Here is a 20,145-nt window from a genome sequence, read left to right as displayed (position 1 = left end):
GTGATCACTGTGAGAACCAGTCACTGTGATCACTGTCAAAAATGACAAGACATTCGGCCAGATTACGAGTTTTGCGTTTGGAGCTGTGCGGTGCTAACAAACAGTTTTGTCTCACCGCTCACTTACCTGCAGCGCTGGTATTACGGGTTTTTACAAACCCGGCGTTAAAAGGCAAGAAGTGAGCGTAGAGCAAAATTGTGCTCCTTACCGCACTCCAATACCAGCGCTGCTTAAGTCAGCAGTGAGCTGGTCGTACGTGCTCGTGCACGATTTCCCCATAGACATCAATGGGGAGAGCTAGCTGAAAAAAAGTCTAACGCCTGCCAAAACGCAGCGTAAAACTCAGTAACGCAGCCCCATTGATTCCTATGGGGAAACACATTTTCTGTCTACACCTAACACCCTAACATGAACCCCCAATCTAAACTCCCCTAACACCCCTAATCTGCCATCCCCAACATTGCCGCCTCCTGCATTATATTAACCCCTAATCTGCCGCTCCGGACATCGCCGCCACCTAGATTATACTTATGAACCCCTAATCTGCTGCCCCCAACATTGCCGCCACCTACATTATATTTATTAACCCCTAATCTCCCACCCCCAATGTCACCGCAACCTACCTACACTTATTAACCCCTAATCTGCCACCCCCAACGTCGCCGCCACTATATTAAATTTATTAATCCCTAAACCTAAGTCTAACCCTAACACCCCCTAATTGAAATATAATTTAAATAAATCTAAATAAAATTACTATCATTAACTACATTATTCCTATTTAAAACTAAATACCTATAACATAAACCCTAAGCTAGCTACAATATAACTAATAGTTACATTGTAGCTAGCTTAGGCTTTATTTTTATTTTACAGGCAAGTTTGTATTTATTTTAACTAGGTAGAATAGTTATTGAATAGTTATTAACTATTTAATAACTACCTAGCTAAAATAAATACAAATTTACCTGTAAAATAAAACCTAACCTAAGTTACAATAACACCTAACACTACACTATAATTAAATAAATTACATAAATTAAATACAATTAAATAAATTAAATTAAATTAGCTAATTCACAACCCCCCACTAAATTACAGAAAATAAAAAAACAAATTACAGATCTTTAAACTAATTACACCTAATCTAATAGCCCTATCAAAATAAAAAAGCCCCCCCAAAATAAAAATAAAACCCTAGCATAAACTAAACTACCAATAGCCCTTAAAAGGGTCTTTTGTGGGGCATTGCCCCAAAGAAATCGGCTCTTTTTCCTGTAAAAAAAAAATACAAACCCCCCCCAACAGTAAAACCCACCACCCACACATCCAACCCCCCAAATAAAATACTAACTAAAAGAACCTAAGCTCCCCATTGCCCTGAAAAGGGTATTTGGATGGGCATTGCCCTTAAAAGGGCATTTAGCTCTATTGCGGCCCAATGTCCCTAATCTACAAAATAAACCCACCCAATACACCCTTAAAAAAATCCTAACTCTAACCCCCGAAGATTCACTTACCCGGAAGAAGTCTTCATCCAAGCGGCAAGATGTCCTCAACAAAGCCGGCAGAAGTGGTCCTCCAGACGGGCAGAAGTGGTCCTCCAGATGGGTAGAAGTCTTCATCCAGACGGCATCTTCTATCTTCATCCTTCCGGCGCGGAACGGGTCCATCTTCAAGACATCCGACGCGGAGCATCCTCTACAAACGACGGCTTCTTCGTAATGAATATCTCTTTAAGTGACATCATCCAAGATGGCGTCCCTTAGATTCCGATTGGCTGATAGAATTCTATCAGCCAATCGGAATTAAGGTAGAAAAAATCCTATTGGCTGATGCAATCAGCCAATAGGATTGAGCTGGCATTCTATTGGCTGTTCCAATCAGCCAATAGAATGCAAGCTCAATCCTATTGGCTGATTGGATCAGCCAATAGGATTGAAGTTCAATCCTATTGGCTGATTGCAATAGAGCTAAATGCCCATCCAAATGCCCTTTTCAGGGCAATGGGGAGCTTAGTTTTTTTTAGTTACTATTTTATTTGGGGGGTTGGTTGTGTGGGTGGTGGGTTTTACTGTTGGGGGGGTGTTTGTATTTTTTTTTACAGGAAAAAGAGCTGATTTCTTTGGGGCAATGCCCTGCAAAAAGCCCTTTTAAGGGCTATTGGTAGTTTACTTTAGGCTAGGGTTTTGTTTTTATTTTGGGGGGGGGGCTTTTTTATTTTGATAGGGCTATTAGATTAGGTGTAATTAGTTTAAAGATCTGTAATTTGTTTTTTATTTTCTGTAATTTAGTGGGGGTTTTTTTGTGATTCAGCTAATTTAATTTAATTTATTTAATTGTATTTAATTAATGTAATTTACTTAATTGTAGTTTAGTGTTAGGTGTTATTGTAGCTTAGGTTAGGTTTTATTTTACAGGTAAATTTGTATTTATTTTAGCTAGGTAGTTATTAAATTATTAATAAATATATAATAACTATTCTACCTAGTTAAAATAAATACAAACTTGCCTGTAAAATAAAAATAAAACCTAAGATAGCTACAATGTAACTATTAGTAATATTGTAGCTAGCTTAGGGTTTATTTTATAGGTAAGTATTTAGTTTTAAATAGGAATAATGTAGTTAAAGATTTTTTATTTAGATTTATTTAAATTATATTTCAATTAGGGGGTGTTAGGGTTAGAGTTAGACTTAGGTTTATTGGTTAATAAATTTAATATAGTGGCGGCGACGTTGGGGACGGCAGATTAGGGGTTAATAAGTATAATGTAGGTGGCGGCGATGTTAGGGGCGGCAGATTAGGGGTTAATAATTAGCTAGTGTTTGCGAGGCGGGAGTGCAGAGGTTTGGGGGTTAATATGTTTATTCTAGTGGCGGCGATATCCAGAGCGGCAGATTAGGGGTTAATAATTTAATTTTAGTGTTTGCGATGCCGGAGGGCCTCGGTTTAGGGGTTAACAGGTAGTTTATGGGTGTTAGTGTACTTTTTAGCACTTTAGTTATGAGTTTTATACTACAGCGTTATACTGTAAAACTCATAACTACTGACTTTGGAATGCGTTATCGATCTTGTCGGTAGAGGGTGTACCGCTCACTTTTTGGACTCCCAGGACAGACTCGTAATACCAGCGCTATGGAAGTCCCATAGAAAAAAGGCTTTACAAAGTTTACGTAAGTCGGTTTGCGGTAAGGCCAAAAAAGTGTGCAGAGCCCCTTAACCTGCAAGACTCGTAATAGCAGCGGTAGTAAAAAAGCAGCATTAGGACCTGTTAACGCTGCTTTTTTACCTTAACGCACAACTCGTAATCTAGCCGATTGTTTGTTAACAATGGCTTGTCTTGGCCCCTCTGGATAAATACCATGTGGTGTCTACAAATATTTACTTTTGTGTAGCAGTTTTAAATTGAGTGACCACTATTTAGCTTACAATCCAAGCATAGCAAGTTTTAGCATTAGACCAATAATTCCATCTTTGTAGAATTTGGCCTATATTTGCTAAAATTACTTGGAAACCTAGACATAAAATCAGGACAACATAATGAACCTATTTGGCAGTATTTTTCTTTAGCTACACTCATTTTGTTTAAATGGTTATAAAGAAAACTATAGGGTATCACTAGAAAGGTCTGTTTATCTGTTAAAAAGGGTGTATAATATGTATGGGTGCACTTAACAACAACTTGTGTAATTTTAACACGGAAACTGGGAAAACCCTTGGTCCTTAGGGGGTTAACAATACCAAATACCATTAAGGGGATAGTAATGTCAAAATTAAACTTTGATGATTCAGAAAGAGCATGCGATTTTAAACAACTGTGTAATTTACTTCTATTTTCTGATTTGCTTCATTCTTTTGGTATTCTTTGTGGAAAAACACACCCACCAGGCTCAGGGGCTGCAATGCACTACTTGAAGTTAACTGCTGATTGGTGGCTGCACATATATGTTTCTTGCCATTGGTTTACTTGACTCTATCATTCAGCTCACTCCCAATAGTGCATTGCTGCTCCTGCAACCAAGGACACCATGAGAATGAAGCAGATTTGATAATAGAAATAAATTGGAAAGTGGTTTTTTTTTTTTTTCATTGTATGCTCTATATAAATCATGAAAGAAAAATGTAAAGTTTAATGTCCCTTTAAATCACAGCCTCTATATTATGGCTTCAGTACTTTATCTCTCTAATGTGTCACGAATATCTGCTTCTTGTCTCTGATTATTATGTCTCTGCTCATTTATCAATAATTATCATTAACACAGACCTGCAGATGCATAATTTGCTTGATATATCCACACTCCTATAATATACTGCTTGAACATTATCCATATGCGCACACCATACCTATTAAATATCCAGTGATCATTACTAGTAATATACGTATAAAGAAAACAGATGCACTTCACCAGCACAGTGTTGTGTCTGTAGCTCAGATTGCCAGCCTTTTTCTGTATTAATACGCTTTCTCTGTGCTTTTGTAATTCATTTAGGATTCTTGATCTACTTTGGATAGCCCTGTGTCCCATCCTAAGAATCTGATAAATGTGATACAAGATGGCAATTACAATGCTGCACATTCTTAAAGGGACATAGATTAATTATATCTTTGAACAGAAACATATTGACAATATACATATGTTGGCAAAAATCCTTACAGTAAAAGTCATATCACTGTTTTAGTGTTGGCATTTTTGTCTGCATGTGAAGAATAACTAGATATTATCTGTGGACCATCTTAGTGCCAGTGGAGCTTGTATTATGCCATCAGTGATGCAAATCGAGTCATTACTAGAAAAGACTCTCTGAGCAAGTGCTGTGTTTAAAATGCTGGTGCTTGGAGCATATTTAATCTACCACCAATCAAAGGTGCCAAACAATGTATTATTTAAATTACAAATAGCATTATTATTTTTAATGAAAACTACTTACTTTTTTTAATATATATATATTTGTACTCCTGTCACTCATTAGCCTTCCTCAATGACTGTCTCCAGTGACTTGTAAAGCAGTCCCACCCAATCTACACGTCACTATGTGTAAAGTGTAATAGAATCATCTGTATATGTGTGTGTATAATACACAAAAAAGATTATAGGAAATTCGTGTCAAACTTCTCAAAACTGTACCTGTATTACAAAAATAATATATCAAAATGAATAAATAAATGAATGAGAAGCGCTCACACACAAGCTAAAGACACTATGAGTATAAGGTCGCTCACACACAAGCTAAAGACACTATGAGTATAAGGTCGCTCACACACAAGCTAAAGACACTATGAGTATAAGGTCACTCACACACAAGCTAAAGACACTATGAGTATAAGGTCGCTCACACACAAGCTAAAGACACTATGAGTATAAGGTCCTATATAATAGAATGGCTCTAATCAATCTATAATCCCAATAGATTGTTTAGAAATACTTAATAGAAATGTTTTAGACAAATATAAATGTGTTAAAATCCCAAAAAAACGATCAAAATGAAATGTTCACTTTGTTGTTTTATCTAGACTGATTTTTTATCGTTTTTTGAGGATTTTAACACATTCATATTTGTCTAAAAAGTTTCTATTAAGTATTTCTAAACAATCTATTGGGATTATAGATTGATTAGAGCCACTCTATTTTATAGGACCTTATACTCATAGGGCTCCATGTACGAAGCAGCGAAAGCTGCTCCGGAGCCTTTGCGGGGCAGGTTCGCATATGCGAGCCTGCTTCCCGCAATGTAAGAAGCAGCGGTCATTACACCGCTGCTTCCTACACCCTACGCCACCTCTTATGTGGCGAAGCAAAATCACCGAGAGCACGCTCGCTCTCGGTGATTGACAGCCCCTTCAGTCGCGTGATTGGTCGCGCGATTGAAGGGGCGGGCATTACACACTCCGATGAGTGTGTAATGGTACATATGGGCAAGCGGATCAATAGATCCGCTGCCCGTGTGTAGCGGAGGCGGGCGGACAGCTTCGCGAGTTAAGAAGCTGTCCGCCCGCCTCTTAGTACATGCGCCCATAGTGTCTTTAGCTTGTGTGTGAGCGCTTCTCATTCATTTATTTATGTATATGTGTGTGTATTTGTGATTATGTATCAATAAGTATATATATATATATATATTATTACATTTGCATGTACAATAATTAAAACCATAATATTCATGAACATATTATTTATAATATGACATTTATAATATTATATTCCAATAAACAATTGATTAATTGAAATATGAAAAATTGTATTTAGGTGTTAGATTAAAATTATTTTTGGTAACAGATAAATGATTATATATAGGTATAGCTATATACAGATATATTTATATAGGAATATCTATTTATAATTACATGCTATGTGCAGAACATGGGAATGTGAAATATTTATAATCAATACACAGTATAACACTTTATTAAAAATAAATATTGCATAAATATGATTTTATATGTTTTTATCTACTTAACTGCAAAGGGCTCCAATGCACAGATATATTTATGTTTATTTAAAAAAAAACAAAAAAAAAAACTTTCTTTACCTTTAAAAAAAATTATAATATATACAGTATATATATACTGTATATATTGGTATCTCAAAAACAGGGGTTAAGTAGTTTTACAAAAAAAAGTGTGGGAACTCACCAAGACTTCCACCCCCTCACAATTATTATTTTATTATTTATATATATATATATATATATATATATATATATATATATATTGTTTGTGTGTATATATATATATATATATATATATATATATATATATATATATATATTGTTTGTGTGTATGTGTGTATATATATATATATATATATATATATATTCTGACACTCCAGTGGCAAGACACTTCAAAGACAAACATAATGCAGATATGTAAATTTTGACATTGCAGGGTATAGATCATATTCCTAGATGGAAAAGAGGAGGTGACCGAGAAAATAAATTAAATAAGATAGAGGTATTCTGGATGTTTACACTTTTGACCAGTTATCCACAAGGACTAAATATGAGGAGCGACTTGGATCTTTTTACCCTAAATGTACATCCATTGTATGTATATATGTGTGTGTGTGTGTGTATATATGTGTATATATATATATACAGTCTATATATTTATTCATAAGATTGTGTAAAAAGGGTACTATCTTTAAGACTTAAGATTCTTACTGTGTAGACTATATGTTTGTAATAAGATGTGTTATCCGAGGTGAATCAAGCAGAGCATATATTCATTATTGAATTCTATGTTTTTAATATGTATATATCACTTTAAGAAAGCTGTGTATAGGTTGGTAATGACTGGTTATCCCTTATGCAGTGATCAAGTGCGCATGCGCATGAAACGCGTTTGCATGTGATTTACCTGTCTCCTCTGCTCTCACCTGAGCATTATGTACTTCATGTGGATTATGTTTCTCTTGTAAGATGTATCGAGTCCACAGATTCATCCTTACTTGTGGGATATTCTCCTCCCCTACAGGAAGTGGCAGAGAGAGCACCCACAGCAGAGCTGTCTATATAGCTCCCCCCTTAGCTCCACCCCCTAGTCATTCTCTCTGCCTGCTTAACTGCTAGGAAGGGCAAGAGGAGTGTGGTGACAAAAATGTTAGTTTTTTATTTTCTCAAGCAAAAGTTTGTTATTTTAAATGGTACCGGTGTGTACTATTTACTCTCTGGCTGAAAAGGGATGAAGATTTCTGCAAGGAGGATGATGATCTTAGCACTTTGTAACTAAGATCCACTGCTGTTCTCACAAGGGCTGAAGAGTACAGGAAAAACTTCAGTTGGGCTAACGGTTTGCATGCTAAGCTGCATATGAGGTATGTTCAGTCTATATTTTTCTAGACAGACTGTGTTAATTCTAGAAAAGGCTGGCATTATTCCCATGAGAGAAGGGTAAGCTGTATTCAGGCTCTTTGATAGGAATTTCAGCTTGCTTGAAGGGCTCATTAGTTACTGGTGACACTGTTAAAAAAAACAAAATAATTTTCGTTCCTTTCGGAACTTTAAGAGTGGTCCCGCTTCAACTTCCTCTGCTTCAAAGCAAGAGGGGAATTTTGCCCAATCCAAGTCAGTCTGGAGACCTAACCAGGCTTGGAACAAGGGTAAACAGGCCAAGAAGCCTGCAGCTGCCTCTAAGACAGCATGAAGGGGTAGCCCCCGATCCAGGACCGGATCTAGTAGGGGGCAGACTCTCTTTCTTCACTCAGGCTTGGGCAAGAGATGTTCACGATCCCTGGGCTTTAGAAATTGTGTCCCAGGGATACCTTTTGGAATTCAAAGACTCCCTTCCAAGGGGAGATTTCACATTTCTCGACTGTCTGTAAACCAGACAAAGAGAGAGGCGTTCTTACGCCGTGTAGAAGACTTACATACTATGGGGGTGATCCGCCCAGTCCCAAAAGAGGAACAGGGGCTAGGGTTCTACTCAAACCTGTTTGTGGTTCCCAAAAAAGAGGGAACTTTCAGACCAATCTTGGATCTCAAAATTCTAAACAAGTTCCATCATTCAAGATGGAGACTATTCGGACTATTCTACCTCTGATCCAGGAGGGTCAATATATGACTACCGTGGACTTAAAGGATGCGTATCTACACATCCCTATTCACAGAAATCATCATCAATTTCTCAGTTTCACCTTTCTATTCAGGAATTACCAGTTTGTGGCCCTTCCCTTCGGGTTGGCCATGGCTCCAAGAATTTTCACAAAGGTGCTAGGGTCCCTTCTGGCGGTTCTACGACCACGGGGCATAGCAGTGGCTCCTTATCTAGACGACATCTTAATTCAGGCGTCGTTTTTCCAGCTAGCCAAGTCTCACACAGACATCGTGTTGGCTTTTCTGAGATCTCACGGGTGGAAGGTGAACATGAAAAAGAGTTCTCTCTTCCCTCTTACAAGAGTTTCCTTTCTAGGGACTCTGATAGATTTGGTAGAAATGAAAATATTTCTGACGGAGGTCAGAAAATCAAACCTCTTGCTGAGCTCTTCATTCCATTCCTCGGCCATCAGGGGCTCAGTGTATGGGGGTAATCGGACTCATGGTAGCGGCAATGGACATAGTTCCTTTTGCCCGCCTACACCTCAGACCACTGCAACTATGCATGCTCAAACAGTGGAATGGGGATTATGCAGATTTATTTCCTCAACTGCATCTGGACCAGGAGACCAGAGATTCTCTTCTCTGGTGGTTGTCTCAGAACCACCTGTCTCAGGGAATGTACTTCCGCAGGTCAGAGTGGCTCATTGTAACGACAGATGCTAGGCTGGGGTGCAGTCTTGAACTCCCTGAAAGCACAGGGCTTATGGTCTCGGGAGGAATCTCTTCTTCCGATAAACATTCTAGAACTGAGAGCGATATTCAATGTGCTTCAGGCATGGCCTCAGCTTGCTGCGACCAAATTCATTAGGTTTCAGTCGGACAACCTCACGACTGTAGCTTATATCAATCATCAAGGAGGAACAAGGAGTTCTCTAGCGATGATGGAGGTAACCAAAATAATCCGATGGGCAGAGGATCACTCCTGCCATCTCTCAGCAATCTACATCCCAGGAGTAGAGAACTGGGAGGCGGATTTCCTAAGTCATCAGACTTTTCATCCGGGGGAGTGGGAATTCCATCCGGAGGTATTTGCTCAGCTGATTCAGCTATGGGGCACACCAGAATTGGATCTGTTGGCTTCCCGTCAGAATGCCAAACTTCCTTGTTACGGGTCCAGGTCCCGGGATCCCAAGGTGGTGCTGATAGATGCTCTAGCAGTGCCTTTGTCCTTCAATCTGGCCTATGTATTTCCACGGTTTCCTCTCCTCCCACGTCTGGTTGCCAGAATCAAGCAGGAGAGAGCTTCGGTGATTCTGATAGCACCTGCGTGGCCATGCAGGACTTAGTATGCAGACCTAGTGGACATGTCCTTGGTTCCACCGTGGACTCTGCCAATGAGGCGAGACCTTCTAATCCAAGGTCCTTTCACGCATCCAAATCTAGTTTCTCTGCATCTGACTGCTTGGAGATTGAACGCCTGATTCTATCAAAGCGTGGTTTCTCTGAGTCGGTCATTGATACCCTGATTCAGGCTAGAAAGCCTGTCACCAGGAAGATCTATCATAAGATTTGGGCAAATATCTGCTTTGTCTATTTTACTACACAAACGTCTGGCAGATGTCCCAGATGTTCAAGCATTTAGTCAGGCTTTGGTCAGAATTAAGCCTGTGTTTAAACCTGTTGCTCCGCCATGGAATTTGAATTTAGTTCTTAAAGTTCTTCAAGGGGTTCCGTTTGAACCTATGCATTCCATAGATATTAAGCTTCTATCTTGGAAAGTTTTGTTTTTAGTAGCTATCTCTTCGGCTTGAAGAGTTTCTGAGCTATCTGCTTTACAGTGTGATTCCCCTTATCTTATTTTCCATGCAGATAAGGTGGTTTTTGCGTACCAAACCTAGGTTTCTTCCTAAGGTTGTTTCTAATAAGAATATCAATCGAGATTGTTGTTCCTTCACTGTGTCCTAATTCTTCTTCAAAGAAGGAACGTCTGTTGCACAATCTTGATGTGGTTCGTGCTTTAAAGTTCTACTTACAAGCAACTAAAGATTTCCGTCAAACATCTTCATTGTTTGTTGTTTATTCTGGTAAGCGGAGAGGTCAAAAGGCTACGGCTACCTCTCTTTCCTTTTGGCTGATAAGCATCATCTGGAGAGCAGCCTCCTGAAAGAATTACTGCTTATTCTTCTAGAGCTGTGGCTTCCACATGGGCTTTTAAAAATGAGGCTTCTGTTGAACAGATTTGAAAGGCGGCGACTTGGTCTTCGCTTCATACTTTTTCCAAATTTTCCAAATTTGATACTTTTGCTTCTTCGGAGGCTATTTTTGGGAGAAAGGTTCTACAAGCAGTGGTGCCTTCCATTTAAGGTCCCTGTCTTGTCCCTCCCTTCATCCGTGTCCTAAAGCTTTGGTATTGGTATCCCACAAGTAAGGATGAACCCGTGGACTCGATACATCTTACAAGAGAAAACATAATTTATGCTTATCTGATAAATGTATTTCTCTTGTGATGTATCGAGTCCACGGCCCGCCCTGTTTATTAAGACAGGCATAGATATATTTTTATTTTTAAACTTTCAGTCACCACTGCACCCTATAGTTTCTCCTTTTTCTTCCTAGCCTTCGGTCGAATGACTGGGTGGTGGAGCTAAGGGGGGAGCTATATAGATAGCTCTGCTGTGGGTGCTCTCTCTGCCACTTCCTGTAGGGGAGGAGAATATCCCACAAGTAAGGATGAATCTGTTGACTCGATACATCACAAGAGAAATAGATTTATCAGGTAAGCATAAATTATGTTTTTTAAGCTACATTTGCATTCAATTTGGAGCTTTTAACCTTCTTGTGCCGTGGAGTTTGTGCCCTATGTGCAGCATCTGTATTATATTTTACTTTTTTTGAGTGTCATTATGGAGACACTTACTGCTGCACTCGGGGCTTCTTTCTCCACATACCCTCCTCTATTGTGTCGTGGCACCTTGTCTGCTAAGTTGAGCGGCTATATCGCCAGAGCGCTCTTCACAGGAAAGTGTACATATATACACTGTATTTATATGTATATGTACACTTTGGTTAATGAAAGCAAATGAAATACAATGAAGGGTTGAATGCTTGCCTTTGCCTTTAGAGTATCCTCCTCTGGCATACACACTTAAGGTGCAATATTCCTATTTCTGCTGAGGGGAGCTAAATATCTCCAGAGCAGGCCACACACAGAAATGTAAGCACCAGGTATTACACACATTGCGGGGTAATCACACAGCAGGACCGATGACACGCTTACATTTACTGTATTGTAGGAATTGTTACTGCACATTACTAGAGGATCTCACTAGCCCTTTAACTAGACTGTGCTCCTACTCCTCACACCACCAGCAGCAGTAGTGTTTTCTGAAGTGTTTCTGTTCTTTGTCCAGAGGGATCTTAGTTCCTCCTGCAAAAATAGTGGAGGAACTCCGTTCCCATGCATTCCTGCTCAACTTGACCCCTGCTCCCAGGTATCAAGCTAGTGAATGATAAGTATACACTGATTGGTAACTGTGTACTGGGCATGTGCACAAGGTAATGCTTTCAGAGTCTAAAAGTAAGCATATGCAATAAGGTAATTTGTCTTTTTTGTTTATTAATGACAATTTCCTATGTGGAACATCTAAAGTTAAAGTAGTAGTTAGTGTTACTGCAACAAGCCAGCAGCAGCACAAAAAATATTTGTCAAGATTAAACGTGAATCATATATACATATTAATTGACACAATAACATTGCATTACAATAATATTGCTTTTTATATCCCTTATGCAAAAAGTTTTTTTAATTTATACATTGTAGATGAGAGCAGTGAAAAAACCCCCATTATGGTTTAGTAATAATAATCAGGTAACAAACTGGACTGTTTTAAAATTATTTGTTAAAACAAAAGATAATTAGTGACAGCAGCTATATAGATAGCATTGTGATCACGCCCGTGAGTTGTGGCAGACACTGCACTAATTGGCTAAACTGCAAGTCAATAGATAATAACTAAAAGTCATGTGATTGGGGGCGGTCAGAAGATGCTTAGATACAAGATAGTCACAGCAGTAAAAAGTGTATTAATATAACAGTGTTGGTTATGCAAAACTGGGGAATGGGTAATAAAGGGATTATCTATCTTTTTAAACAACAAAAATTCTGGGGTTGACTGTCCCTTTAAGCAGATTGCATTGTACAGATTTATTACCTAGAGAGCTCTGCATCTCTACAAATATGCTAATTTACTCCATAAAATATAAGGTACGGTTAACCAGCATTTCTTTTTATTAAGAGAAGGAAAATATAAGCCTATATGCAACTCTCTTGCCAGCAATTAGAGTCAGATACATCATTTTATGGAATAATGTATTAAATCCTTTAAGGTCTGTCAAATAATGGCCAACCTGTCACATAATGTTATTTAAAAGGCCATCCTAGTTTAAAAAATGTTTAATTTTGTTGAAAAAAAAATATATAATTTTTTTTTTTTTTTAAGGCATTTTTTAATATATGCACAGCACGACCAATCACTGATAGTACAGCTCAGATTCAAATACCTGCTATTGTGTGTAGGGGCTGGCATTACAGCTTCTGTTCGGCTGTACCTTCAGAGCTGGGCAGCCGATGAGTTAATCTAATGGATGCACATGGGTTTTAAAATATACATTGAAATCGAAATAGTGCGTTAGCAGTGCCATCAATGCACTTAAAGAGACTGTCTACACCTTAGTCATCTTAAAGTCTTACTTTAGATTAAGCTGCAAATATCGTCTTGCACCTTTTCTATATCATGCAGCAGTAACAGTAAAAAGTTATTATAAAATTAATTTTTGTTTCTGGCCACCTTAAAATGGCTGCAAAGCTCAGCCCACTGATAACATCATATGTGGACAGCATCTAGAAATTCTGATGAATAGCATTTAAAGTCTGTTGAATTCAACTAGTGAGCCTTTTGTGATTGGATGCCATATGCAGCCCAGATCATGATGTCACATCAGTGTGCTGAACTTGGCAGCTATTTCAAAGTGACTAGAAACAATATTAATTTTAAAATAACATTTTTACTATTCCTGCTGCATGATATAGAAAAGGTACAGGAGGCTATTTGCAGCTTAATCTAAGGTAAGAATTTAAGTTGACTAAGGTGTAACTGTTCCTTTAAAGTGATCTGAAACTCAAAACAAATATGGTGTGATATAGACAGAGCATACAACTTTATATGTTGAAGAGTTACCTAGGTAGGTGTTTGGAGCAAATAGATAACATTCTTGCAAAACTGTTGCCATATAGTGCTCCAGACTAATGCATGCTCCTGAGTTTGCATCCCTGCTTTTCAACAAAGGATACCAAGAGAATAAAGATCTAAGTAAATTTGAAAGTTGTTTAAAATTGCATGCTTTATCTGAATCATGAAAGAAAAAAACGTTTCATGTCCCTTTAATAAGATATACTAATATGATTTTATATATATATACTGGGAACACTCATTTCACATTGATCGCAATATAAAGGCACTTTTCAGTGCTGTTTTTTTCCCTAACACCCACTCCTGCCAACTTTAGCCCCAAAATACTGCCTAGTGCAGTAATTTTATTTAAAAAAAAACCCTGTATTTTGGGGGCATTTGGGGCACATTTATAAAACTAACCAGAGATCTGATGTCTGGTTAATTTTAAAAGTGCTAGTTGCTACCGCTAGCTCAGGGTAGCAATAACCAGTCACTTTTAATGGCTGGTTTTATTATTGCACGCCCACAAACTGACAAATTTGCCTATTTGCGGACGCTCAATTATTTAGCGCTCCACTTGTAATCTAGCCCATAGTAAAGAAGGATTACATGGCAAAAAAAAAGATCAAAGAATTTTATTTTTAGCCGCTCCCCATGCTGATTGATCCCTTTGGTCTTTCCTGTACATTTTTTTTTTAAAAATCTTTTATTAAGGTTTTGCTCAAGCGAAAACATACAATAAATGTCATGACACAAATGACAACATTTTCATGAAATACAATACAAGGATATAAGTAAGAAGTACAAAGATTGCTAAAATATGAACTTCTGAAACCCCTATTTTGTAATTTTTAGTCGCTTTCATGAATGACTAATTTGCCGGCCGCTTATCCACCCTTTGATATAGGTAAAACTGGTATGGCATGTTACACATATCAGAGACCCTATTGGGTCAAATGACGCTTAGCAGGTATGAAAATATAATTGTAATGATAATAGTAAAATATGAACATATATTGGTTATCAAAGACTCTGTTGGATCCAATGGCACTTAGTAGATATAAAGATATATTTGTAACAATAATAGTAAACTATTAACTTTTTATTGTATTCAAAGTATGGTAAATAAAGTGAGCTAAACACATAGTCATAAGGGAACGCATAATTATCTGCATAGATAACTCAATATAATGCTCTTAGGATTCTCCAATTTAGGAGGAGGATCTTTAGAATACTTGAAGTGAGATATAAAATATAACTGTATAGTTAGGCTACATCTAATAGAAACATGAGGACACATAGCTTAAAAACTGGATACACATACAAAAAATAATAATTGGTTGGTACCTCTCAAACACATGCATGCAAAAATAAGCATAAATAAGCATGCCACAGGGAAAATTACATAACTAAAAGCCCAACTTGAAGAGGAGGGTCTATATTGGGGATTTGGAGATAAGCATTGTTAAATGCATTGTCACTTAAAGATATAGCATATAGATATGTATAATTCAAAATAAGATATGTCAGGCTTACAGTATACAAGTATAAATGTACAAAGGAGTGCTAGAAGTGTATAATTAGCTCATATCTCTATTCTCAAGTATAAGCAAGAAGAGCAACCTGTGTTTGGACATGTTTTTGGGGTAGTGTACTATGAGCTCCTAGTTGAAAGTTTTAGCCTATAGTTTGGCCCTAGGGTAAAAGGTATACGGGCAAACATCATCGCCAAGTGCTGATGTAAATTATAGTGGATTTTTAAGTACTAAAGAAATAGTTCAATGTAGGGTCTACATGTAACTGTTAAGGTGTAATGGAGTCTCCATTGTCGGATAGATATATGTCCTCAACACACAAATCTAATATAGAGATACATGCTTATAAGTTAGTCAACTTAATTGTAAATTACTGTCAGAGCCTATGTAAGTTTTAAAGAACACATATAAACATGGAAAAACATAATGTCTAACATGAGAGTAAAAGTCTAAATGTCAATAAGTGAGAGGTCATATCTGAGAGGTGAGTACGCAGGACTCCTAAAGACAAATAGATACCTGCAAATCTCTCATATGTTAAAGGGCCATGATACCCACATTTTTTCTTTCATGATTTAGAAAGAGAATGCATTTTTAAACATCTTTCTAATTTACTTCTATTATCTAATATGTTTTATTCTCTTGATATTCATTGCTGAAAAGCATATCTAGATATGCTCAGTAGCTGCTGATTGGTTGCTGCACATCGAAGCCTCATGTGATTGGCTCACCCATGTGCATTGCTTTTTCTTCAAATAAGGATATCTAAAAAATGAAGCAAAATAAATAATAGAAGTAAATTGTAATGTTGTTTAAATTTGTATGTTCTATCTGAATCATGAAAGAAAGATTTTGGGTTTAGTGGCCCTTTAACTAGTAAGATTGTAATAGTCACCCAATTCCACTCTTTAGCTGCTGACCAAATCCAGGCAATGAACACAAACAAGTCCTAGTCTGACTACAAAGAGACCACAGTTTTTGTAGAGAACAGGGCTCAGGTGAGTATACATCCCCTGTTTTGTAGCGATCTGCCCATTTGCACTTCCAGAGTGCTGTCAGGGGCTACTTCTTCCTCGCTGTATTGTTAGGATCTGAGTACTTCTGCTTCATACTCCTGTTGAAATGCCGCTACTTCTCAGGAGGCCGGCCGCACCATCCCGGGTCTCGGCGGATATAGATTCTACCTGTGATCCAGTTTCTTGTGTAGTGGTATCGGTGTTAATTATCCCAGCTCGGATTATAATTTCCTCTCTCGTTGATATGGAAAGTTGCTCCACTGTGGTCTCTTAACTTCAGAGGTACGTCACACATCATATTTAATTTCGTTATGCTGAGGTTCCATGTGCTGGGCATTGGTAACTATCACTGTCGCCATCTTGTTTGCGCCATTATCCCTCTCCATGTACTCAGATCTAAGTATATGAGAGATTTTATTGAACCCGTCTAGCATCTGTTGTTCTAGATATTTTAGTAGAGCTTGTATCAGGTAGTAATGATCCTCCTCCATGATCAATTGCTCTACCCTGATAAACCGTGGGAGGGTTGTTAGGGATCTGAGGGCTAGGCCTCCGCCTCGTCTTCCACTAGTCTGAACTAGAGCTCCTCTGTAGATGTAGCTTGTTAATAAAAGGACTTGACTGTCCCTTTAATGATAAATTCCTATTGTGTAATACTAACATATGTATATTTCACTGCTGCAAAGCAATTTAACATTATGAGCATTACAATCTTTTATATGGATGCGAAAAATAATGCTTTGGTTGAAAACAATGAGGGAAATTATAATTATCATTCAACCAGAAAATTATATTGTTTTTAATATTTTTTTTCACAAAGAAAATTCACACTGTTCTACGTATTTTGCAAAATGTAAATCTTGGATGGACAAACCGCAATAACCAGAAATGATTGTGAAAGCATTGCATCCCTATGGGATATCATATTTGTCAAATTGCAAAACCTATTTATAGCTCTGCTAGCAGAATATTTTGCAATTGCAGATGGATTATTATTAAAATATACTGTCCTTTCAGCCATTAATGTTATGGTATGCTACGCCATTGTGAAACACTAAAAAAAAATTGATACTAGCATTTATGACTGTTTTTTATAAACACCCACACTAAATAACATATAAGACACATACATATATCCTAAATTACAGATAATATATTAAAACAATAACATATACTCACAAAAAACAGTTATCACAACATTAAGATATACACAAATATATAAACACACACACAACATAACATACAGCATATAACATACATACAAACACACATAGGCACACATACAAACACACATAGGCACACATACAAACACACATAGGCACAAATACACACACACATATATAACACAAATAAAACTAACACATATAACACACACCCTTACATATAACACATACTGTACATATAACACCTCCTTGGTGTTACGAATTTCAGGGGTTCACCAAGCCACTCCCACACCCCACTCCAACATAGTCACATATAGGGTTGCCAGGTATCCGATATTCAATGAGGCAGTCCCGTATTTTAGCAGGCTGTTTAGTATAATCTCCAAAAAAATACTACACTTTAGGCAACATTGATCTTTTTGAATCAATATGTTCCGAATGGCTAATTTAACATAGACCAAATGGGCAGCCAACAGTTTACCTTTAAATTTACCTTACTTTCTAATTTTAAAATCATAGGTTCCACATCCTCGGTCCCTAGTATCTCCTCCTTTTAATTTGTTCTCTTACTCCTTTTGTAATGGCAGCTAACTGATTTTCTATATGTACTTTTGCACTGTTAGTCTTCATTCTTAATGTTTTAGCATAATATGCTGTTAAACTGTTACTTGAACTATTGTATATTAATATCTAAATCTTAATAAAGCTTTAAAAAAAAAAAAAAAACTAGACACCTAAATGTCCATTTTGTTAATGTCCCTGAGTGTTAGCTAACTGAAAAAGGACTCCTATACCGAAATTCATTATACATGTGGAGCAAAAAAAATAAAAAAAATAACGTCAAGGGAGTTACATACCTACTGTTTACATATGTTACTGACAATGAAAGAGTTAAAATTATTGATTTGTAGATTACTGGCAGCCATGGGGTAAAATGACTGCTTAGTTGTGAAAATTATACCAAGTAGCATTAAGAATGGGGTCTAAGGTAGAGCTTGGTGTCACACAGACCATCGTGTCCAGTCACCTACATATTGTCCAATACAGTATGTTTTTGACCCTAGACACAGAATATCGGCATATCATTGGCATCTTTACCACTTGTGCAGCTCTAGGCACTGGGAAATTCCACCCCACAACAATTTAAGCTATTTTTTTTCTAATATATTTCCCAGAGTTAAAGGGTTGTGATTACTATTATACAAGCAGGGATAACTGATTTGTAATTATATGAATAAATACAAAATTTAGAGAAGATATCATATCATATATATCTACCTTTCAAAAAAATGTCTTAGTTTGTTTCTGATAATAATCTGTAAATAAGTAAATGATACACTCTTGTTATGTTTTCTTTTGCAGTGTGACTCACAGCTGGATGGGAAGACACCTCCAGATAACCGAGGGAAAGGAATCGACTGCGCAGCTCTGACTTGTATGGTGCAGCTAGCACAAATAATCGTAGGAGTGGGTCTTGGTTTCCTTGTCAGCCTTGCTGGGAGTGTCGTAGTGATTGTGGTCTCTGCATCTACTGTGTCCTTAATCGGCTGCTGTTTTGTTGCTGTCTTTGTCAGATATGTGGAATAGAAAAGTAAACATGTTTATTTTTTCAGCAAGTGTCGTCATTTATTTATGATAATTTTACTTTTTACCAAATTTATATTCTTATATATTTAAAGGGATAGTAATTTCAAAATTTTAATTATTAAATTTACTATATTTTCTTTGTAAAGATTAAACCTAGATGGGCTAATAGGCACTCAGTAGTATACATGTGTAGAACTCTATGGCAGCAGTGTTTACAAAAATGTTATAAACTGTTGCAAACACAGGTGCCATAGACTGCTAAAGACACGTGCACACTCCTGAGCTCCTATAAACCTACCTAGGGTTTCTTTGAAACATTTCTCTGCAAGGATACCAAGGGATTAAAGCAAATTTGATAATAGAAGTCAATTCTAAAGTTATTTAAAATTGCATGTTCTATCTGAAAAGTTTAATCTTGACTTTAATGTCCCTTTAACTACAAGAAAAATAAGCAAAAACTATAGTAGCTAGCTGTATATTTTTTATCAGTGATGAATTTTGTATGTATCTTCAGTAACAATAAAGGCTGTTAATGTTGATTTTAAAAAATGCTAATTTCCGATTTAATTTCTCCCCCCTGTCCTCAACTTCATATTTTGCATTGTATAATCAAGTCATTCTCCAAGGTAATCCAAATCAGAAATATATATATATATATATATATATATATATATGTGTGTGTGTGTGTGTGTGTGTATTTAAAAATATAGCGCACGCTCAACTAATGTTCATCTGCCAGGGTGCCATCAGGTTAGTACAAGAAATTAAGGGAGGCACTCGCTGATAATTTCAAAACAGAAAGGACCAGTGAGTGTCTCTCTTTATTATTATCCAGTAGGTGGAGCTGTCCGCTTGTTTTGCAGCAAAGTTATGCAACTTAACAGCCTGAAATTGATCTGTGTACACAGAGCAGACATTAGCTATCGAGTTACCTACTTTATGTAAATAAAGAAACAATTGGTTTAATTCAGGATTGGTTACTTTTGGGTATTTTGTTTATGTGCCAGTGATGCTTGTTGAGTGCAAAAGCTAATTTCTCCAACATTGGTGTGTCCGGTCCACGGCGTCATCCTTACTTGTGG

At 37.1% G+C, this 20,145-nt stretch overlaps 1 protein-coding gene across 1 annotated transcript in view; it reads left to right on the top strand.

The window, feature by feature from the left end:
- SLC45A2 (solute carrier family 45 member 2) overlaps nucleotides 1-19,612 on the top strand; it is a 341,881-nt gene extending 322,269 nt beyond the window's left edge. The window contains exon 7 of the mRNA XM_053701186.1: nucleotides 18,839-19,612. Coding sequence (XP_053557161.1) covers nucleotides 18,839-19,063 — 225 coding nt within the window. The 3' untranslated portion in view covers nucleotides 19,064-19,612. The remainder of the gene's footprint in view (nucleotides 1-18,838) is intronic.
- The last annotated feature ends 533 nt before the right edge of the window (nucleotides 19,613-20,145 follow it).

This window comes from Bombina bombina, chromosome 2 (genome assembly GCF_027579735.1).
Source record: "Bombina bombina isolate aBomBom1 chromosome 2, aBomBom1.pri, whole genome shotgun sequence".
In the NCBI taxonomy this organism is placed as follows: domain Eukaryota; kingdom Metazoa; phylum Chordata; class Amphibia; order Anura; family Bombinatoridae; genus Bombina; species Bombina bombina.
This window is presented reverse-complemented; position numbering and strand designations above follow the sequence as displayed.